Here is a 23458-nt window from a genome sequence, read left to right as displayed (position 1 = left end):
AATCACCAACAAGATGAAAGTAGCCTCCATGCATTTCATTACCAGTGCAAAACTGCCCTCACTCAAATGGGCTCCTATCTTGAAAATATGGCCCACAATGTTCAACTCAGGAACTCACTTAAATGGGGTCTGTGTGTTGTGTACAGGCAGTCCCCGGGTTACGTACAAGATAGGGACTGTAGGTTTGTTCTTAAGTTGAATCTGTATGTAAGTCGGAACTGGCGTCCAGATTCAGCCGCTGCTGAAACTGATCAGTTTCAACAGCGGCTGAATCTGGATGCCAGTTCTGACTTACATACAGATTCAACTTAAGAACCCCAGGCTCCGCGGCTTTGCTCTGCTTTGCTCCCCGTCCCCCTGGTCTGCAGACCAGGGGGATGGGGAGCAAAGTGGCGGAGCACGTGGGCAGCGGACAGCCCAGACGCGTCTGGGCTGTCGGCTGCCCGTGTGCTCTGCGGCTTTGCTCTGCTTTGCTCCCCGTCCCCCTGGTCTGCAGACCAGGGGGACAGGGAGCAAAGCGGCGGGACACGTGGGCAGCGGACAGCCCAGACGCAAAGCAGAGCAAAGCCGCAGAGCACGCGGGCAGCCCAGAGGCGTCTGGGCTGCCCGCTGCCCGGGTGTCCCGCCGCTTTGCTCCCCGTCCCCCTGGTCTGCTGGAGAGCAGGGAGAGGGAGGGCCCGTTCGTAACTGCGGATCCGCTGTAAAGCACTTTTTGCGGAAAAGCGTCCGTGCCGATCTAGACGCGCTTTTCCACAAAAAAGCCCCGCTCGCCTTTTTCGCCATCGGGGCTTTTTTGCGCCAAACGAATCTGAGCTGTCCACACCGGCCCTCCTGTGCAAAGGGGCTTTAGCCCGGAGCAGCACGGCGGCGTCCCGCGGGTTCTCCCAGGCCACTGCTCCTGCGGATTCCCGCGCCCAGGGTAGGCAGCGGGCACGTTTTTCGGGAAGAGCCGCCGCTTTTGCGGAAAACCTGCCCCGAGCCGCAGCCGAGTCCAGCCGGGGGGCTCTGGACACAGGCCCCAGCCCCGAGCAGCTGCCGCCCTGGGGGCTCCGTTTGCGGCGGGCGCGGAGCCGCCTCCAGGCGCCGCCCCTTGAAGGAGGCCCGGCCCGGCCCGGGGCGGCGCTACCCGCGGCGGCGGGAACGGGGAGGCCGCGATGGAAGCGGAGATGGCGGAGGCCGAGAGGCCCGCGGGCGCGGAGAAGCGGGGAGCGGGCGGCGGCCCCGGGGGCGGCCACTACGAGCTGCCCTGGTGAGAGCGGGAAGCCCGGGGCCCTGTGGGGGAGGGGCGATCCCGCGGGGTGTCGGGGGGGGGGGGAAGAAGTGTGGGGGGGCTGGGGAATTGGGGATGAGGGGGGAGGGAGGGGAAGTGGGGTGGGGGGTGGGGGCTGACGGAGGAAGTGGGGAGGCTAGAGGCGGTAGCTGAGGGGAGGAGGGAAGAAGTGGGGGGGCTGGGGATTGGGGATGAGGGGGAGGGAGGAAGTTGGGGGAGGGAGGAAGTGGGGGGGGCTGGGGATTGGGGTTGGGGGGAGGGAAGAAGGATGGGGGCTGACAGAGGAAGTGGGGAGGCTAGGGGTGGTAGCTGAGGAGGGAGGGAAGAAGTGGGGAGGCTGGCAGCTGAGGGGGGAGGGAGGAAGTGGGGAGGCTGGTTGTGGGGGCTGAGGGGGAGGGAGGAAATGGGGAGGGGAGAGGTGGGGTCTGGGGTCTCCTGTCAGCTAGTACCCCATGAGAGAACCTCGGGTCTCTTATCCCCCTCTCCAGCTGCTCTGAGGAGGGAGGGGATAAGTTATTGATGCAAGGTTGCCCTTTGGCTGGGGAACAGCTCTTCAGCCACATCAAGTGCTTCCTTAGTGCCCTCCACTCTAATGTGCTCTTGGGGTGTCCTGCTGCATGGACACCCCCACTGACCTGCAGTGGGCTCTGGGGGCAGAGAAGCAGCTTACCCTCCCTCCTCCCCCAGCGCTGCTGCCCAGGGAGCTGCTGCAGCTTTGTCAAGAGATGATGTGACAGCAAATCTATGCACTTTAAGGAGAAGAGCCCCTGATCCTTGTTAATGTTCCTACAGAGAGAACAGCAGCTTGTTTTAACTTTTGCACCTGAAACACCACAGTGCCTGGAACTGAAGTCTGAAATAGCTGCAGCAGCCTTTATGTCATGAGCTAGCCACTATGCACACACCACTGCCTGCTACTAGAGAGCACTGGTTAACGTTGTTAGTGGCTGTTGGCTCCCTAACAGATGTAATAACTAAGCACCTGAGGCTTGTATGGGAATATACATTGTGCTCTCTTATCACTGATTTGTGTAGTCGTATGTCAGCCATAACTGATCTTTGGGGGAAGAAGATACTTGACAGAGTTATATAAGGCCCCAAGCCAGATGTGTAACACCAAAGATGGGGGTGGATGATTCCTTTTTGCCCTGGCAAGTACTCTTCAGACATGGACAACAAGAAGGAGTCCTGGAGCACTTTAAAGACTAACAGGTTTATTAGGTCATAAGCTTTTGTGGGTAAATTAGAGACTAACAGATTTATTAAAGTATAACTTATCCACAAAAGCTTATGCCCTAATAAATTTGTTAGTCTCAAAGATGCCCCAGGACTCCTTGCTGTTTTTGCAGCTACAGACTAACACAGCTAACCCTCTGAGATCTCTTCAAACATGGTCATTGATTATTTTGTAAATTGCATAGCTGCACAAGCAGTTGAGGTCATACAGTTATCGAGTCCCAAGCTGTCCTGCAGTTCACCATGTAGAAGTCCATGTCTGGTGCTGATGTTTGAGTTTGGTTTTGCTGTTGCTAATGGTTATCTCTAAAGCAGTCACATAACTGCAGGGTTTACATACACAACCGTAAACTTGCAGTGAAAAAGGTGTATTAGTCTTTGAATATTACTCCTGGTGAAATTCCAACTTGCATAATTAAGTTATCCTATCCTAAAATGTTATATATAGTTGATGTTCATCAGCAAACATTTGTTACATTACACCTTAGAAAGTGGAAGAAGGAATGCCTTTTATCTTTTGTATATCATTTAAAAGGATATCATCAACTCAGTGTAGTCAGTTGGATAAATAATAAAAGTTGTAGGTACTACACTTTCCCATGTCGCCCTTTGTCAAGTTTTGTGGCCTGCTGTTTTTAAAATGGTTCTGTTGTTTGGGGTAGGAGAGACAACAGAAAGCAGTATAGTCTAGTGGCTAGGTCACTGAATTGAATATATGAGAAGGTTTAGGTACTGACCTAAACAAGTCACTTCACCTGTCTGTGTTCCCCTCCTACCTTTGCCTGTTTACATTTTAAACTTTCTGGAGTGGGCACTGTCTCTTAAGGTGCATTTGTACAGGGCTTAATAAAATGGGACCCTGAAATCCATTAGGGCCTCCAGACTATGACACAAAGGCTACGTCTATACTGCACGCCTCTTGCAGAAGAACAAATGCAAATGGAGTGCTCATTTAAACTTGGCTTAAATGCTTTCCTGAATTGGGGTCTACATAATGAGGAAGAACGGCTCTTGTGCAAAAGGGGGTTTTTGTGCAAAAAGGTGCCGTCTACACAGCGCTCTTTTGCACAAAAACCTTTAGCACAAAAGGGAAAGGAAGAGGAAATGCAAATGAGAGCGCTGCATATGCAGATGAGCGCTTCTTTTGCATTTGCTCTTCTGCACAGTATAGACATAGCCAAAGAGGGTAAACCGAAACTGACAGTGTGCTGTCATATGCACAAAGTAAACAAACTAAAAAATAAGAATCTCTTGTTTGCCCACTTTAGTATTGGTAGATGCTACACTTGTGGCAATTTTTTAGGCTTTGGGAGTTGTGTGATCTAAGCTGATGATGCTCTTTTAAAAATGCAGATGCTTTTGAATCCTTTAGGTAAATTAAAATCATGCTCATATGTCTCAGATCCTGCAAATGGCTATGCAAGACCTGTGCAGAGTTCTGTTGACTTCAGCAGGGCTCTTCATGAGTGCAGCAGTCTGCCTAAATGCAATCATTTGTAGGATCAGGGCCCAAGTAACTGGAAACAGGAGTAGGAAAACAGCTATTAGATTGTTACTAGCATAAGATTAGAAGCCACATTGCATTTCTATATATAGTATTTATTTAGCATCAAGCATTTTTTAATTATCTGATAGTAGTCTGAGCTAATTCTGCAATATGGTGTTCAGCATAGCAGTTCAACCTTACACACTATCAGTTACAGAGTTGGGGAACCTAAGTGTCATGCATACCAGTCAGTGTACAGCAGTTAAATACATTTCTCATTTTCCTTCTTTATCTTTTACAAAAAAATTGGTCAAATGATGAAATACAGTCATTTTGTAAACTCAGTTATTCTGAAGGAATACTATCAAACATCTCCTCTGTTTGCATTTAGCAGAATCAGAAGATTATCAGATAGCTGTGTTCTGATATATTGACATTTTAAACATTTATTGAATGTTTGCTCTTAACCACATGAGCAATTTGCATGTAATTTCCCTTTGAAGATGTCAGAAATCCTCCTTTAGAAATTTAGACATTGACTTCAAACACTTTCAGTTATTTTATCTCATATTATTCTAATTTAATCTGTTTTGACTAGTGTAAAACATGAGCTAGATTAGTTATGTCTAATGTTTTGGGATTTATTTTTAAATAGGGTTGAAAAGTACAGACCTGTTAAGCTGTCTGAAATAGTTGGGAATGAAGACACCGTGAGCAGATTGGAGGTGTGTATTTGGCTTGTTACAACAAAAATGAATAGTCGTCTTTTATTTATTTTGTATCTGTTGTTTTGTAGATCCCAATTCAGGAAAGCATTTAAACCAAGTTTAAATCCCTCTATTCAGGAAAGCACTTAAGCAGAATCTCTTTTGACTTCAATGGGATTTGAGCATATACTTAAGAGTAAAGCATGTGTTCGGGTTGTCCTCTTCAGCAAGGATGCTTTCCTGAATCAGGGACAGTTTTGATGTGGCTCAGAAATGAAAATTAAGCATGCTAATTGTAATAATTACTAAACATAGTTTGCATTACAACCTAATTTATGTTGTACATTCCTACAGATATCTTTGTTATTTTTCTAGTGTTTTAAGTCAGGTGAAAAATATTTTCATTGTGGTCATCTTGACAAACCAGTTTGTAACAAAAACGTTCACTAATGTTGTGGTCGTACAGTTTTGTCTACATTAACATGTTCAGTTTATTTAAAGGGTGTACTGTTCTTTTGTGGTGTGTGTACTGCTTTTGGAATGATCATTTTAACAGCCTTCTTGAGGGATACAGTACTCTAAGAGGAAGTGTTGTTTAATGGTTAGAATATGGGATTTGTAGTCAGTATTCCAGAGTTCCGTTCCCAGATTTGCTTGTGATTTATCACAATGTATTTTTTAAAAATGATGGAAGGAAATTGCTCAAATTAGATGAACTGCCCTAAGTACGACAGGATTCTGCACACAAAGGATTACATGTGAAGTAAGTAAGGGACCTGAAGAAAAGTTCTGTGAACTCAAAAATGTGTATCTTCCATGAACAGGAAGGGGGTCCATTGAAGGAGGTTACTACTGTGTGTCTCAAGTAAGAAATATGAAAATAATAAGATAGGGTGAAAAATAGGTGAGGAAGTGCATGAGGAGTTCTTTATTCTAATGAAGAAAAATGGCGGTAATTAAGAATTACTCTTCAAGTTTTCTGGCAAAGTAATCACTCAGTTTTTTTCCCCTAGGTCTTTGCAAGGGAGGGAAATGTACCAAATATTATAATTGCTGTAAGTATTTTTGCGCCATATTTATTCTTGCTGTGTTTTTTTGTTTGTTTTGTGTTTTTTGTTTTCTGTTGGCAATGTTGGTTCAAAATAATAAACAGGCTCTCTCTAGATTAGCATTGGTCCATTAGTCTTTTGGTAAGGGAAACCTTCAGTCAAAGTTCAGTATTTTTGTTTAATCTGTAATTGTCCCAGATACATAACCTAACCCCAGAGATTTGTTTATTCCCTGGAGCATGAGGGTATGTCCTATAACTGTGGTGTTCTTTACACTCTTCTCTGAAGCATCTAGTACTTTTGGAAGCAGGATATTAAAATACATGAACTCCTCATGATAGTTGGTGTGGGAATTCCTGTATTACTGCTAACAAAACAGAATAGCTAGAGAGTGCAATTAACTTTAATAATACTTAAAATGTACTTATAGGGTCCGCCAGGAACTGGTAAAACAACCAGTATCTTATGTTTGGCTCGTGCATTGCTTGGTCCTGCCTTAAAGGATGCTGTTTTGGAGCTGAATGCCTCAAATGACAGGTGTGTATGAGACTTCCATAACTAAGTTTCAAATTAAGGAAGAAATACAACATACTTCAAATGTTTTTACTAGTTAGATTAATGATAGTAAGATTTCCAGTATTTGCTTCTCAGTTTCCTCCCCTTTTTCTCCCCCCACAAATACTTGGGTGATCTTAGATGTTTGAATGTCTCTTGTACATGTTATCCACTTCCTGTTTTGGGAACTTCATATATATTAATGGACTGGAATTGTAAAACATGCAGATTTAGGTATTATGTAAACTGTAATTTCAGCCCATACTTCTCAAATGTGTCCTAAAGAACTCTCCTCCTTATATTGTGTTCCCATTAACATTTAAATGAAAATACATTTTATTAGCTAATTGACAGAGGATAGATTTGAGTTTAGATATATAAGTGGTAGGAACTTCAAATACTAAAGATTACCTTGTGGTGAAAGCTTATGTTCAGGAAAACTGGGTTTATATTCCTGGTTTTGCTAGAAACTTTTTGATTTTAAGTCGCTTAATTTCCCCTAGGGATGTAAAATCCTGTTTAAAATGTTAACCAGTTAAACTGTATGTTTAACCAGTTAACCAGCCCATGGCACTAGAGCAGCCCCGCACCCACAGCGAAACATGGTGGGCCCAGCTGGGCTGGAGCAGCCTCCTGCCCAGCCCATTATGGGCAGGGGGCTGTTCAGGTCGGGCTGAACTTGCTGTGCCAAGAGCAGGGGGCTGCAGTGCCACTCAGCTGGTTTCCTAGGTAAGCATGCTGGTAAGCGAATGCTTACTTGGTAACCAGTTAACCCTTTATATCTCTAATTTTTCCCTCTGTCATTCCCTGGATCACAAGGATCTTTTTACACTGCTCAACTCAAGTAGAGTACATTCAGGCTTTGAGAACCTTTTCTGGAAAGTGCTATAAAAGTGCATTTTATTCTGTCTTTAACTTCAGTTACTGAGTAACTGTAGGACACTGAATTTTGTAATTCTAAACTGAATGTTGAAGGTAATAAAATAATTTGTTGCACTTCTTTCTTTACATTGTTGTGAAATACAAACTGCTGTGAGTGATCATTGAATGAGTGGGATTATTGTTTCAGGGGCATTGATGTTGTGAGAAACAAAATAAAAATATTTGCGCAGCAGAAGGTCACACTTCCCAAAGGTCGGCATAAAATAATCATCCTGGATGAAGCAGACAGGTATGTTGTGTTTCTTTTGACAAATAACCCCTCAGAAGTGTTCTGCCTTCATGGTTCTTTAGAAAATGTAACACTTCTGTTATAAACCAATTTAAAGTTTAGGGTATTTTGCTAGCCTCTCAGCAGTGATTTGGTTGTGAATAGATATCCATTTAAGAGCACTCTTATCAGACTCTCTTCCAACAGTGACTGCTGCGTTTCAGAGATTTATAGTATCTGAGTGGAGTACTGCAGGATTTGATGAGATGTAAAATAGTATCCAATTTATTGGCTATTTTTCAGCTCTCATTTGAAAAAAAGGTTGGCTGATGTACATATTTTTGTAGTAGACAATTCTATTTTAGTTTTACTGGATGAAAAGGGATTGAGATTACTACATGTGCATCTATAGCTAGAGATCGCTCTTTCAAAATTTGATGGCTTGGTTTTATTTAATTTTGATAGAATATTCAGAGCTGGTATATATTGTGGGGTGACTTGTTCTTGTAAGTGTCTGGAAAAAGCTACTTAGCTTCCTAGATGCTTAGCCAAAAGATCACATAATTCATCAGGCAGTAGCTAATATAAACAGAAACTTTGAAGACTGTATAAACATTTTAGACTGCAGCTGGATGTTAGATAGTGAAGGACAAAAGCCAACCTTACTTTTTTTCTCCCCAGCATGACAGATGGAGCACAGCAAGCATTGCGAAGAACGATGGAAATTTATTCCAAAACAACACGGTTTGCACTTGCATGCAATGCTTCTGATAAAATCATAGGTAAGAGAAAGCTGCTAGTCTCTGCATACAACTTTATTACACATCTTTCACCTTTCATCTTGACACCATTATACTATGTGATGGTAGGGCTCCACACTCAGTGTTCCCTGAGTCTCTTAAATATAGCTGTAATGTAAACTTCCTTTAACCCGTGGCCTTTCCTTTTACTTTCTTTGTAGTGCTTGAGGCAAGTCTTGATAAGTTCAGTAAAGCCAAACTTTTTTCAAGTTGTAATACAGATGGCCTGATGTTTTTTCAGAGATGATGAGGGTCGGCCAGCACATAATAAGAAGGATGTAGGTACTCATCATCCCCCTTGGAAAAAAAATTACTACCTACAAGCATCCATGTTCACAAATGTTGGGCACATTCCATTGGAGTAAACTCTGACCAGCTGCTTCATTTAAACAGCGTTAATCATGGTTAAGGAGGAGAAAACTTAGCATAAACACACAAATGATATCTAAGTAAAATATTTCATCTCATTGTGCAGCTCCCTCTAAATATCCCCAGGGTTACAAGGTTAACTACAAGGTGCTGTCAGATTTTTCAGTTCATGGGGCAGTTAAAAGTTTAGATCAGTGTTTCTTAGAGTGGTCCACGGACCCACTCAGAGCTGCTACTGGGCTGCTCCGGTTTGTTTGCTTACTGGCTCCACAGCCACGGAGCCTCGCAGCTCCCATTGGCTGCAGTTCGCTGTTTGCAGCCAAGGGGAGCTGTGGGGAGCAGTGTGACCCAGGCCGCTGTTTCCTGCAGCTCCCCTTGGCTGCAAATGGCAAACCACGGCCAATGGGAGCTGCAAGCCTCTGTGGCTATGGAGCCAGAAAGTAAACAAATTGGAGTAGCCCAGTAGCAGCTCTCTGAGTGGGTCCATGGACCATTTTGAGAAACACTAGTCTAGATTTAAAAAAAACAAAAAAACCTTGTTTTTATCATATGACACTGTCACAGCGTTCACTCACTGTTAGGGCTCCTCCTCCTTGCTGTTGTAGAGATCAGCTCCTCCCTGGTCTGATGTCCCCTTCTGCTGCTTGTTCATACACTCTACCACTTCTGTCTCCGTGAATCATGTGCTTTCTTTTCGTGGCTTGACCTGTTGGCTGTAGTTATCCCCTTCTGGTGTATCAATGTCTAACTGGACAGCTGTCTTTAGTAGTTTTCAACACCCCTGCCTGGTCTTTGCCACTTTCCCAGTGGCTGGTAGGGAACTCAGGGTTCCAGTCCAGAGATCCTACAATCAGTAGCCAGCATCTGCATAGTCTCATATCTTACTGCTGTTTCCCTGGGCTTTTCCTACTTAGCCTCTATCAGCCTCTTTGTCCACTCTCCACTGGGTACATGCTTCCTTCAGGGCTTCTATTCTTGTTTTCTTCTCTAGAGCTAGCAAGTCATTGCAACCACTCTCTGCTGCCAGCTTCCTGCCTTTTTCATGGCCCCAACTGTTCCTTCTCAGTGGGGCTTTATTCCCAATGAGGGGTGTCTGTCCAACCTAATTCCACTTAATTGGCCCCATTCTCTGTCTCATTAACCCTTTCAAGACCGGCATGAGGTGAACATTTGGTGTCAGTTACATTTCAGACTGCCAGAAGAACTAAGTTTGGCCTTCATATTTGCTTGCTGAAGCCCTGGCCTTTGGTCTCAGTAGAAGAGCTCTATAGCCAGAATCTAAAGATTGTACATTATGGCTATGCTGCAAAACACAAGGACTCTGCAGCACCAAATCTCAGATCTCAGGTCAACTGATTTGGGCTCATCTACAGGGCTCAAACCACCATCTGTACTGGTAAATATGCCCGTGGCAGGCAGGGGTGCAGTGTAGGTCCACACTATGCCACCCCAAGTAGTGTGCATTGCAGATCCACCCTCAGAGTGGGCTTTGACGGTCAATAGGAAATCAGATTCAAGTGACAGTACAGAAAATTCAGATGTCTTCTCCCAAGCTGAAAAAAGTAAAGTTGGATGAATACAAGATGTTCCTCCTACAAATCTCTCTCTCTCTTTCCAGAGCCAATCCAGTCTCGCTGTGCAGTGCTGCGCTACACCAAGCTGACAGATGCTCAGATCCTTGCAAGGTTAATGAAAATTGTTGAAAGAGAGAATGTACAATACACAGATGATGGACTGGAAGCCATTATCTTTACAGCACAAGGAGATATGAGACAGGTATTAAAACAAACCCAACAAAAGAAAGCCCTTCTTACTGAAGTAAAAAGCTTGGGGCTGTAGGCTTCCAGGCTGTAAGCTGCAGGAAATAAAGCAGATGGGACATATCTACAGTACCCCAGTAGCTAAACTGTATGGTCTCACTGAGTTTTGAAATGTTCCTATTGCTAAATCCTACATCAGTGGAAATTGCTTCCTCTGGCTACAGGTCAGCATTCAAAGTCTGTACAGCTCTTGGAGTCCGTGCTATTGATTTTCTGGGAATGGTTGACCAAAAAAAGTTTATGCTTGACTCTGAAAAAGGGGAACCAGAGGTAGAGCTTGTCAGATAGTAATCAATGTTAATTTTACTCTTTACAGGCATTAAACAACTTGCAGTCCACATATTCTGGATTTGGCTTTATTAACAGTGAGAATGTATTTAAGGTTAGTAAAAGTTCTCATAGTAAGATGTGATTGTTCAGTATTTGCACTGTCATGAGAACATACATAACACATTTTCTTCCTAGTTTTCATATCTGGCATTGTTCCACACTAAAAATACCAGAAGTCTAGCAGTTCAACTCTGTCAGACATTGCTCAGGACATGTAAAAGTTTGTCATTGCTTTGTCAGTTTCCAAGCAGTATTAGGGCTTGAACAAGATTACAGCATTTAACATAAGAGATGCATGCACCTTTTGGGGAAAAAAAGGGAAAACCTGTGACAGTCAATGATGGAGAAAGAGCATCTGAATGTAAACTGACTCAGCTGAGATCCATTGTCTGTATAATAAATAATAATTAACAGGACTGCTATGAAAATCAGTTATAGTAATTGTTTACGTCTAGTATGTTGGGTGCTCTGTAGTCAGTGATATAAAACAGGAGTGGGGAACCTAAGACTCAGGGGCCAGATGTGTCTGCCCCTCCCCTTGCTTGGATCCAGCTCCCGAGGCTCAAGGCCCTCCCCAGTTTTGGGGAGCTTGCACTGGCACTCTAGCCCCCCTACCAACCTTCTGTGGGGCTAGAGTACACAAGATCTACTAGGCTGGGCCCCCTGGTGTGCAGGAGGAATGTGGGGAGTGTCTTTCTGCTTCTCAGTCATGGGCCACATCAATGACTGTTTGGGGTTTTTTTTTGCTTCCCACTTGTGTGTCCCCCCCCAACTGATTTGTCTGTTGGTCAGCAGCCCCCAACCCAAAAAAGGTTCCTCACCCCTGATATAAAGTCTTGACTTAATGTTGGGCGAGTAATTATGTTACCAACTAAGTTAGTCATTAAAAATAAAATGTATGGTGAATATAGGGCACTCTGAGATATAACATTTAAACTCTCAGCTATATAGATGACTGTTACATTATTCAGGGTTCTTGGTGCAGGAGGGAATATGTTCATTGTTTCCTAAAACTCTAATTTCTCTTTGGTATAGGTGTGTGATGAGCCACATCCTCTGCTAGTGAAGGAAATGATACAGCACTGCGTCAATGCAAATATCGATGAAGCATACAAGGTGTGTATTTTTGTTGTTCCAAGCACATACTCCACAGAACACTTGCTTTTCAAAAGATTTTAGTTTGCCTTACTTTCCAACCAAAACAAAGTTTAAAATTATACAAATGCAGCTAACTACATGAATATAAACACTTTTCATGTAAGAAATCTTAATATGTAGAAATCCAGATAATGTGTATTTCTGCACTGAGGCATCTTTGTGTGATTGGATCTAAATGTCTGAATACAAGTGACACCACTTTGTAATTCACATACTAAGTTGTAGAGTTACAGCTACTTGTAAGATAATGTCTAGTGTCACACCTGTATTTTCAAAGAGGATATTACAGAGCTGTTACTGGTCTGTTCTGATAAATGGAAAAAAAATCTGTTGCCAAGATAAACAAAATAGACACTGTCCTTTCAGTTTGCACTTGCAACTCATTCAGAATTTTGTGAATTATTTACTCAAGAGAATTAATAGGATTCTGATGTTTTACTCTAAATAGGCTCTTCTGGCATCCACATGTGGTTCTCCCCCAACCGCAACTCTTTGGTACCATTGTTAATTAAAAGCAAAGAGGTAAAAATTGACAGTCATTTATGGTGTTTCCACTTGCAAAGGAAAGCATGAATTCATTATTGAATCCTGCCAAAACTATATCATGTGGTTGGTGGAAGAAGGTTTTGATCTTGAAAACGTGTTTGTTCTCTGCTTGCTCTTGAAACTGCTCAAAACCTGGATTATTCTAATAAGACTTTAAAAGGTACCAGTGAATTAGAGGGATTTTAATATAAACAGTTTACCTTATGATGACCGATGTAGCTACTGTCTAGTAATACTTGATAGAAGTATTAGGGCTGTATTAGCACCAGGAGCAAATGTTTGTATTCCTATCACTAAATATGAACCTTCCTGTTAGTCTTAGTGTTTTGGTAAAAGATGCTTAATATAGTAATACATATCAATTTAATTTATAAATGGGAGATCATTCATCCTGGATTCATAAATTTGCACTTTGCCTCACATGTAATTGCCTAAGGTGGAAAAAAGTAATGACCAAAACAAACACAAATGGAGGATCACCTTGGCACAAAGCCTCCTACTAGCACAGGATGGAGAGAGAACCTTTAACATTAAAGAACTACATACAGTTTCACCATGTGGAAAGTAAGTTGTGTTTAAGGGAAGGTTACTCACCCGGTGCAGTAAATGTCGTACTTTGAGATGGCTGTCCCGTGGGTGCCCCTCTTTAGGTATGCCAGCACCTCTGCGCCTATGGTCAGCCGAAGAGCAAAACAGCTACAGATAAAGATGATGCAGATGGAGTCAGACTCCAGACCCATAGCTGACAGGGCATCACCCACACACATCTCCTGGGGATGCCCAGGATAAGGGGCTAGATCACTTTTCAAGGACCAGGACAGGGCTCAGATGCCCAGAAAGAGTTCCCACTCCTCGGTGGTATCACTCATCACCGAGGAAACACAGCAAGCCTGCCTCTGCACCTACCAAGAATAAGGATACAGATAAGCAGGCAGGGAAAGGGACCGGCACTCAGAAAAGCCGGGACACAAAAGAGAAGGCACGACCTTCCCCTTCCCCAAGACACCTGTGGAGCACAAACAAAAAAGCTCCAAGCCGGTGCTGACTAAACAGCCTGCAACGGTAATGCCGAGGGCAGCAAAGACAGCAGCAATAGCTGCTATACCTGAGGCACCCCTTAAGCAACACAAGAGGACGCCGACAACATCAGGAATGGTGCCAGCAGCAGAACGCTGAAAGCAGCACCGGAGAGAATACACTCGGTGCCGGCTCCTGGAATAGCAACACAAACGTTATTATTAAACCACATAATAGCACGAAGACAAGTAAGAGCCATAGGGCACAGGCCGCAAAACCAATGCCGGCACCAGCACTATTTATTATATGGAGCAACGTAAAGCTCCCATCACCATATCTGCCTCAGTTCACTGTCACTGTGGATCTGGCAGTGACATCGGTACCGGGAATGCTGTTACTCGCCTTGAGGGGCACCACAAATTCCTCCAGGCTCGGCTTCTCACCATCATCTCAGTCTCTGCACTCGCTATTAAGTGAGGAAGGGGACGAAGAGAGCCCTTTATGCAACAGTGTCCCAAGAACATCGTCCCCTAAACTACAACAGGGTTACAGTGGCAGCAAGCACAATGGATCCTACCACCCATGCCACCCAATTGGCCTTATTGGGACCCAGGGGCAGCCTATAGGCTACTACAACCACAGATATCTCGGGTACCAGACACAAGAGCTCCCCGAAAACTCCCCTGAACAGTCTTCTTCGTCAGAAGAAGGGGAAATGGATATCACAGGGGTGGAAAGAACATTAGACTCGATACCAAATGAGCATCTTAGATCGACAATCAAGGACACAATCATGTCCCAACCAAACATCGCTGGCGATGATTTCAGGTCCTTCCAAGACCTCTTTAGGAGGCTGGCAGTTGCGTTGAACATCTCGCCCGAGGCTTTGCATGAGACCCAGCACAAACTTAGAAACATCCTGCACACCTTGTCACAGAACAAGCTGGCCATCCCTATGAATGAAGCACTGATGGATCCAGCCCAGGCCTTTGACAGACTCCGGCATCGATTACACCAACCAGCAAACGAGCTGATCGAAAATGCTACGTAGATCCAAAAATCCACAGAACTCGTATTCTCACTCTCTCCACCAAATCTTTGGTGGTAGAGGCTGCTAATCAAAGGGGTAAACAACAGTCAAATCGCACGACCACACAGAACAAGGAATGGAAGCGTCTCAACGCACTGGAATGGAAGCGTCTCAACGCACTGGACAGAAAGGCCTCCAGATTAAGATTGCACATTACGTGGCCCTCCTAGCCAAGTACACACACTATATATTTAATCAACTATCAGGATTTATTAAAAAGATTCCTGACAACAGAAGAGAGCAATACAGTGCCAGCATGAAAGAAGGAGCATTAATTGCTAGAACTGCCCTAAAGGCAGCACTGGATACAGCAGACACAGCTGAAAAGTCTTAGCGTCCGCAGTTGCTATGAGCCGATTGTCATGGTTACAACTGTCAGGCTTCCTGAAAGAGGTCCAGTCCATGGTTAAAGATCTGCTGTTTGAGAGAACAAGGTTGTTTGCAGAGTCCACCAATGCTTCCCTCCACACACACAAGGACTTGGGGCCACGCTGAGAACATTAGGCCAGTGTTTCCGAAATGGGGTTCTGCAAAGTGAAACTAAGGGTTCCACGAGAAAATTCTACTCCCCTGCCCCCTGCAGAGCCCGTAGGTAGCTCCCATTGGAGTTGTGCTGGCAGGGGTAGGCTTCTAGCGGCATGCCTCTCTGGCTGCCCCACCACCGACTGCAGCTGCCTGACCACCATGTGGCCCCCTCCTAACGCCATACAACTGCCCCTGTCCCACAGGGCCTCCGATGCCGCACAGCCTCCTCCTCCTCATGTGCAGGCGGAGGCTTGTTACAGCAGCTGCTGTCGCTGGGAGGGGAGGGTTGGCTGGGTCCAAGGCGCCAAGTAGACACTCCCGGATCTTGGCGTTTTCAAACTGTTGCCTGCGCCCCAGCAGGGGCCGCATGGAACTTGGCTGGTACTCTGCCCTCCCCACCTTGGGGTGTGCCTGGGCTCTGCCCCCCCCTCCCCGGGGCAAGCTCAGGTTCGCTGTCCCCCCGTGCGCTGATGCTCTCTCTGCCCCGTGCCCCTCCACACCCTGCTGGGGAAGCGGCAGAGTCTGGTCTGGAGAGGAAGGTCGGGGTTTCTACACCTCATCCCTCCCTGCCTCCTCCCCCCCGCCATCAGGAAGCCTGACCTGGTGCTGCATCTGCGTTGAGATCCCCACTGTGGGACTGAGCTCCCTCTCCCACCCCCCTGCTGGGGGAACAAGAGCATGCTGCTTGGACGCTTTCTCTGGTGCAGCAGGGTGCCAAGCTTAGGTAAGAGTCCACCCCCTTGTGCCCAGACCCCACACCCAAATCCCCCTCACTCCCCTCCGCTGCCCAGACCCCGCAGTCCCAACTTGCTCTGACACCCGGCTCCATATAGAAGACTGTTACTAGGGGTTCCGCAAAATTCTTTCAAGTTTAAAAGGGTTCCATGGCCAAATAAAATTGGGAAACACTGCACTAGGCAAACAAAAAGAAGCAAGGAAGACCATTTACACAATGTTATAGACCAGCCCAGTATAACTAGCAACAGACATTATGACAATAGATGAAGGCCCAGACAGGGTAGACGCAGGCAAGCCTCTGACCAGGCAACTGCGCAGCAAACTTCAACGTCCCATTAAGTATTTTGAAAGTTTGGTCGAGGGTCGGACAGCACTCATTTTTCCAAGGCAGCATTACGAACATTATACACCATTTGGCAGCAGACTAGCTGCATTCTATCCAGCGGGGCAGAACATCACCACAGACAAATGGGTATTGGAGATCATTAAGACGGATTATTGCATCCCATTTACTTTCATACCACTTCACCAATCCCCTCCCTCTTCAGGGACCCCTCTCTCAAAATGGTGCTCGCACAAGAAGCGCTACATTTCCTACAATTGGGGGCTATAGAAGAGGTCCCACAAACACAGGGGAAAGGGGTTCTACTCCCACTACTTATTGACCACCAAGAAGTCAGGAGGATGGAGACCAGTATTAGTTCCCCGAAAACTGAATCCATTTGTTCGCTACCAACAATTCAAAATGACAACCTTAGCCACAATTATCCCAGCCTTGGAAAAAGGGGACTGGCTATCCACCCTCGACCTCTGAGATGCGTACTTTCACATCACAATACATCATCACACAGGCAATTCCTGAGATTCACTGTAGGAGACAGGCACTTTCAATACAAAGTGCTACCATTCGGTCTCTTGGCAGCACAGAGTTTTCTCAAAGGTCCTGTCTGTTGCAACGGCACAGCTAACAAAAATGGGTGTAACCATTTTCCCATACTTAGACATTACCTAAAAAAGAGAACCATGGAGCAGGACACCCAGCAGGCAGTGGCCACCATAATGACATTATTCGACACTTTGGGCCTATAAATCAATCTCGAAGAGTATTCTGACACCAACACAAACTGTAGACTTTATAGGAGCACACCTGGACTGCACCAAAACAATAGCATTGCTACCACAGCACAGATTCACAGCTCTCAGGGACTTAGTATCGTTCATACAGGCAAGCCCATACATAACAGCATAACAATGTCTACAACTTCTGGGGCACATGGCAGCCGCCACATTTGTGGTACTGTACACAAAGCTGCACATGAGATCAATGAAGGCCTGGCTGAGACCAGTGTACAGACCACATAAACAGGCACATAGGGTGTGTCTAGACTACAGGGGTTTTGTCGACAAAAGTGGGCTTTTGTCGACAAAACTGTACCTGTGTCGTCTACACTGCCGCTGAGTTCTGTCGACATAACGTTGACAGAACTTAGCAGTTTTGTCAACGGCTATAAACCTCATTCTATGAGGAATAACGCCTTCTGTCGATAGAAGGTGTTATTGCAGCTATACTGTCCTTTGCGTCTACACTGTCATGTCGACATAGCGGCTTGCTTAGTCTACAGAACTGGATGTAGTCTAGACACTCTTTGTCAACAGAAGCTTTGTCAACAAAACTTCTGTCGGCAAAAGCCTGTAGTCTAGACGTATCCTTAGTGATGCCAGACAACATAAAATCTACACTAACATGGTGGAAGAATCACCTCAATGTCTGCAAAGGAGTACTGTTTCAAGGCCACCTGCAATGATTACAGTTATGATGGATGCATCGCTAATAGGATGGGGAGCTCACCTGGACGAAAATGTAGTGCAGGGTCAATGGTGCTGAGATGAGTCCGACAACCACATAAAGGTGCTGGAACTCGGAGCAGTCTGCAATGCCTGCATCCATTTCCAGGCTATAATACAGAACAAAACAGTACAAGTGTTAACAGGCAACACCACGATGATGTACTACATCAGTCGACAGAGGGGAGCATAATCCTACAAACTGTGTCAGGAAACGGTGAAGCTATGGGAGTGGTGTATCCCCAGAAACAACACTCATAGCCACCTACGTCCTTGCTTAGGAGGTTGGTGGCTATGAATGCTATGTTTCTGGGGATACACCACTCCCATAGCTTCAGACAGTCTCAGCAGGGATTTCTCCTGCAATCACGAATGGGAAATCAACCCCAAAATGATAAAACATTTATTCAACAAATGGAGGTTTCCCTTGATAGATCTATTTGCCACCAGCAAAAACAGGAAGTGTCCACGATACTGCTCAAGAGTGGGTATAGGACACCAATCCATGGGAGGTGCATTCAGCATAAAGAGGGAAACGCCTCTGATTCTCACCGTTTCCAATTATTCATTGCACGGTCCTGAAAATCAGACAGGACAAGGCAAGGGTCATGCTGATAGCACTCAAGTGGCCCAGACAGACCTGGTACTCATACCTGCTATGGATGTGTGCTTGTCCACCACACCCCTTTCCACCAGTCTGATCTCTGTTGACGCAACAGAACGGCTGGAGCCATGATCCAAACATACAATCGCTCCATCTCCATCCATGAAGGGGGATTGGCTGATGGCGTCCGAGGCCGACTATCCCCAAGAGGTACAGCAAATCCTAATCAACAGTCACAGACTTGCAACAAGCAAAACATGCAATCAGAAATGGCAGAGATTCAACAGGTGGTGCATCAAACAAAACTGCACTCCAACAAGATCAGGAGAGGCAAAAATACTCACCTGTTAGAACTACACAAAACGGGTCTTTCAGTAAGCTCAATTAAAGTACACTTTGCCGCAGTAGTGGCACTACATCCCCCCGTAGACGGTTACTCAGCATTTACTCACCCATCCATCAAGAGGTTTCTACGGGGTTTATAAAACATGTTCCCACAGCAACGAGACCCATTACCAGCATGGGACCGCAACCTCGTCTTAAGCACTCTTATTGATAAACCATTTAAGCCACCAGCTCATTACTGCACCTATCAATATAGGTAGCCTTCCTGGTGGCAATTACTTCAGCAAGGAGAATGGGGGAAGTAGGAACACTTATGACACAACCACCCTTACACAGCCTTTCATAAGGACAAGATGGTACTTAGAACTCACCCTAAATTTCTTCCTAAAGTAATTAGCTCCTTCTACTGTAATACCACTGAAAGGTCAAAAGGATTACCCATATCCAAACAAAGGCTATCCAAGTGGATATCGGAATGCATATGCATGGCCTACAACATAGTCAACAGAGCCCTCCTCCCCCTAACCCCCCCCCCCCCCCCCACGACCATAAGGGCTCACTCCGTGAGCGGTATGGTAACGACAACAGCCTTCCTCAGTGGAATCCCATCCGATGACATCTGTAAAGCCGCAACGTGGAGTTCAGTTCACACAGTGTTATGCGATATAATCATTTGCGAACACTGACACGTGCTTTGGCAGAACTGTACTCACAGTTACCGAGTCAGCAATGCTGAAGCATCCTCTACTGAACATGAACACCTGCTTAATAGTCACCTAAGGTGAAGCACCCACGAGGACACTCCTCAAGGAAGGGAAAGTTACTCATCAGGTGCAGTAACTGTAGTTTTTTGAGATGGTTGTCCCCGTGGGTGCTCCACCACCCACCCTCCTCCCCTCGACTTCGGATCTATCTGCTTCCAGGTCAGAGAATGAACTGAAGAGGTGTTATGTTTAAACGAAGCACACAAGATCTTTTATAGGGGAAAAGGCAGTATGCCGCATTTATTGAGAATACAACAGTTACATATGCTTTTCAATTATTCTCACACACACGCGCACGCACACACGCACATTCCCCCCGCCAGACGATGTTATAGTTACCAGTCCAGAGTCTGTATCAACCTAGTGGCCAGTTAGATCGATCACAGAGGGAGAGCAGGGCCTTTGTCAGTCGTGTGATCCGTTGATCCTCTGAAGTTGGTGGCAAGACAAACCCAAAGTTCCATAGCAAGGCACCCTGCTTTTATAATCCTTTTCTCTATTGAAGTCTATGGATTCCGCTGTGTCAGTGACCAGCGTGTTATCTTGTTGATGTTAATCATTCCCAAAACATTTCCAAAGCTCATCCTGTAATCAGTCGTCTTTTAGGGGTGCTTGCTTTACTTTAAAGCCATCAATCTGCCAACCTGATCGCTCCTTGGCCATGGGTATGCACTGGTGATTACTGATGATTTTTCTGACACCGATCAGTCTGTTTTCACCCACACTCACCCCTCCTTCTTTGGCCATCTGTTTCTGAGCAATAATCTTCGCACCTTTATCTCAACACATACATACCACTTCCACACAATCTTTTACAAGGCCTTTCGAAGAAAAGCATAACATTAGTATCTCATATTGGGCAAAGCAAGAGGCATTGTAAATCAAACAATTAAAACTTCAGCCTTCAACGTTCCTCTAGTCTCATTAACATAGACACAATACCAAAACTCTATTTCCTTACTTACTAAACTTTAAAACAAAAGGGCTTAAAGGGATTAATTTAATAAAATGATAATATGTTACCTTACATTGCTACATTATTAAACCTAAAAATACAAATATAAAAAGAATAAAACTTTCAATCCTAACAGAGCCGGTTGGCTGCACGCGAGATGAACATTCCAGCTGTCACGTGCCAGCGCTCCGTGCGCACAGCCAACCATAGGGCACCGCTACTAGAAGTCTGCCGACCATGGGTGCAGTGGTGCTGGCACACCTAAGGTGGAGCACCCATGGGGATACTCCTCAAAGAAGAATGAGTACTAACTAACTTGATTGACCCGCAACTTTTTTTTTTTGGCAGTGAAATTCACATTTATTTTCTCCTGCACAGATTCTTGCCCACTTGTGGCGGCTTGGATACTCACCAGAAGATATAGTTGGCAATATCTTCAGAGTGTGTAAAACCTTCCAAATGCCGGAGTATCTGAAATTGGAGTTCATCAAGGTTAGTGCCAGCCTTAATCACATTAGTGTTTTAAAAAACAGATTCCTAGTAAAAGGGACAGCTTTAGTTTGTTCACCAAGATTTGCTAGTTCTTACTACAAAAGGTATCTAAACTTCTCATTGTTTCCTCGCCTAAAGACGTGGCAGCTATGTCCCCGTTATAAGAATGGTGAGAATTTATTTACAATTTAATAATAAACATCCATGCAAGCTCAAGGTGTCATATTTCATTACTTAGTCATAATACAAACTTATTCAAATAATTAATAAACATAGCTAGTCTTTAAATCAAAGCTTCAAATATCCATTTCTTCCCTTGGCTCTGGAACATAATGCTCTTTTCCCCTAAAACTGTCAATTATATAGCTTTTGCAGCATGGCCAGATGGTCATCAAGTCTGAGTTATTTCAGCAGCTTGCTAAAGGTTTAAATGGCTTTGAGTTCTAGTTTGACAAGTGATAATCATTGTATGTGTAGGAATCAGACCTGTTGGGGTTAAATCCTGCCCTTTGTAGAGGCCTATTGCTTCATTCAAAGAAAATGGAGGTATATGCTTGCACCCCAGAACAATATTTGACTTGATCCATCAAATCAGGCTGGCTTCAAGAAAAGTTAAGCCCTACCTTTGTTGATAGCTTATTTTCTTTCAGCACAGGTAGTTTGAGGCCAACATTTTTGGAGTTGAAGGGCAAGTTCCACTCAAAATGGTATATATGTAGTTCGTTAATGTCTGGAGACATTGTCTTTTTATAGTACACATTGTACAAATTACTTCTCCTGCTGGGGAAATAGTACTAGTCAAAATCTTCTAAAACTGCCTCCCTTTGCTGAAGAAATGTAGACAAAGCAAACAGAAAAAGCTGACATTTGACACCTAATATTTTTATTGTCAGGAAATTGGATATACCCACATGAAGATAGCAGAAGGGGTGAACTCTCTCTTGCAGATGGCTGGACTGCTTGCCAGGCTCTGTCAGAAGACTGCTGCTCCTGCAGAAAGTTAAATGGAGTATTTTACTGAACTGTAATTACAATCTCGATTCTGGAAGTATGAGTTTACAGTGTTTAAGGTCAGCTGCTATCTGCGTTCTAGAACCTTGTGTATGTAAGTACGTTCTGAAGTCGGTGAACTTCATTCTTTGTTGTTGCTGAACCTGACAATAACAGCTAGCATTTGTTTTTAAATTGCTTGTAATTTTTTTAATCCAAATAAAACTAACTCCATTGAAAACAGTTGTATTTGTGATGTAAAAGTGGTGGTGTAGAAATGGAGAGTACAAGTGATTAGCAATAGAACTAAAACCCCTTGTCCTAATCTGTCTATTGAAATAACTTCCAGTCAATACAGCCATGGACTAACAGCAAATGGCTGTTCAGTGACCTGTGAAATGAAACTGTCTGAATTTTGGACAGGTGTATACATCACACAACTGATCATGATCGGAGTCAATGATGTAATGGGCTCTGGAAAATGACGTGCACTCTTGCCACACATGATTTCACTAGGTTAGTGTTGAGGTGCATCGCTCAGGTGCTACAATCTAAGCTATACCTGTGCCGTGAATAACTGGAAAACCATGCACTAGGTGCCTTTAATACAACAAACAAAAATGTGTGGCCTGGTAAAGCAAGATGTAGTCAGAAGTGTCTCCTTACCTTGTATACTGCCTTTGGAACATCTGAAAATGGAAGTACTGTCAGAATTCAAGTGTGTGAACATCCCAAATAGATGCTGTTATTCTAGATTTAAACAATTCTTGCTGAACTGAGTTAACATAGCAATTGTTAGAAATAAAGAATGCATGATCTTTTGCCTGTAGGATCAATTAATTTAAAAGCTAGACATCTAATCTCCCCTTCCACGTTCAGATTCAGAAGTAATTAACAAGCTGTTCAAATTAAGTTGTTCATCTCATAAGCAGTAACTATGGACTGCAAAAAGAATATAAATATGGAGTGAAGAATTTTTCCCGCCTCTCCAAAAAGCCTCCAGAAGGCTTTTGGAAATGGAACCATGTTAAAATACCTCAAGTGTACCTCAAATTTGCAATTTACAGAAATTATGGATACACAACAGGAATGTGAATTAAATGTTGATGCTGCTGGTGATTATTTGGTCATGTTTTTGTAGGCAGGGAAAAATGTCTTGCCTCACTCTCCTGTGTTTTGTATATCCCTGCTCACTGAAGAGAGATTACAGCTGAGCGAATTACTGTATACACAAATCTCATTTGCTGTAGGGATTTTAGTTTAAGAAATGCTTGTAATTTTGAGATGTAAAGAAGAAATAGTTGAGTCAGTTTGGCCAAATGATGTGACACGTTCCTCTTGTGAAAGGGTATTTCTGTACAGTGGAATGGAAAGGGAAGCTATGAACAAGGCCTTTGCTTCCAAAGTTCAGGTACACGTGATCTAGGCCTTGGCTGGTAATGCAAATGAAGACAGCACTACAAGAAGTAAGAGATAATCAAAGTGTTTTATTTAAGTCTTTATCAAATTGTATACATCCTCACTGACTTCTGATTCTCAATATACGTAGCAACTCTTTAGTATAAGTACTATAATAAACTATACATGTTAAATACAATTTAATCTGGGTTGGAGCTA

The 23458-nt window shown here is 44.2% G+C and overlaps 1 protein-coding gene across 1 annotated transcript; it reads left to right on the top strand.

Moving 5' to 3' along the window:
• The first annotated feature begins 985 nt into the window (after positions 1 to 985).
• RFC2 (replication factor C subunit 2) lies at positions 986 to 22084 on the top strand. The gene is made up of 11 exons (XM_075904311.2): positions 986 to 1249; positions 4648 to 4717; positions 5713 to 5754; positions 6179 to 6285; positions 7373 to 7474; positions 8135 to 8235; positions 10241 to 10398; positions 10759 to 10824; positions 11808 to 11888; positions 20738 to 20851; positions 21745 to 22084. Exons 1-11 carry the CDS (start codon positions 1155 to 1157, stop codon positions 21853 to 21855), a joined length of 1047 nt encoding a protein of 348 aa, XP_075760426.1. The 5' UTR covers positions 986 to 1154; the 3' UTR covers positions 21856 to 22084.
• The last annotated feature ends 1374 nt before the right edge of the window (positions 22085 to 23458 follow it).

This window comes from Pelodiscus sinensis, chromosome 21, assembly GCF_052426305.1.
Source record: "Pelodiscus sinensis isolate ZL-2025 chromosome 21, ASM5242630v1, whole genome shotgun sequence".
Taxonomy (NCBI): Eukaryota; Metazoa; Chordata; order Testudines; family Trionychidae; genus Pelodiscus; species Pelodiscus sinensis.
This window is presented reverse-complemented; position numbering and strand designations above follow the sequence as displayed.

Bases quoted from the DNA above. Each gene is read 5' to 3' on its own strand.
- RFC2 (XM_075904311.2), top strand. From the start codon at position 1,155: ATGGAAGCGGAGATGGCGGAGGCCGAGAGGCCCGCGGGCGCGGAGAAG. The intron at 5,755-6,178 runs GTAAGTATTTTT...ATGTACTTATAG, and splicing joins TACCAAATATTATAATTGCT to GGTCCGCCAGGAACTGGTAA. The intron at 7,475-8,134 runs GTATGTTGTGTT...TTTTCTCCCCAG, and splicing joins ATCCTGGATGAAGCAGACAG to CATGACAGATGGAGCACAGC.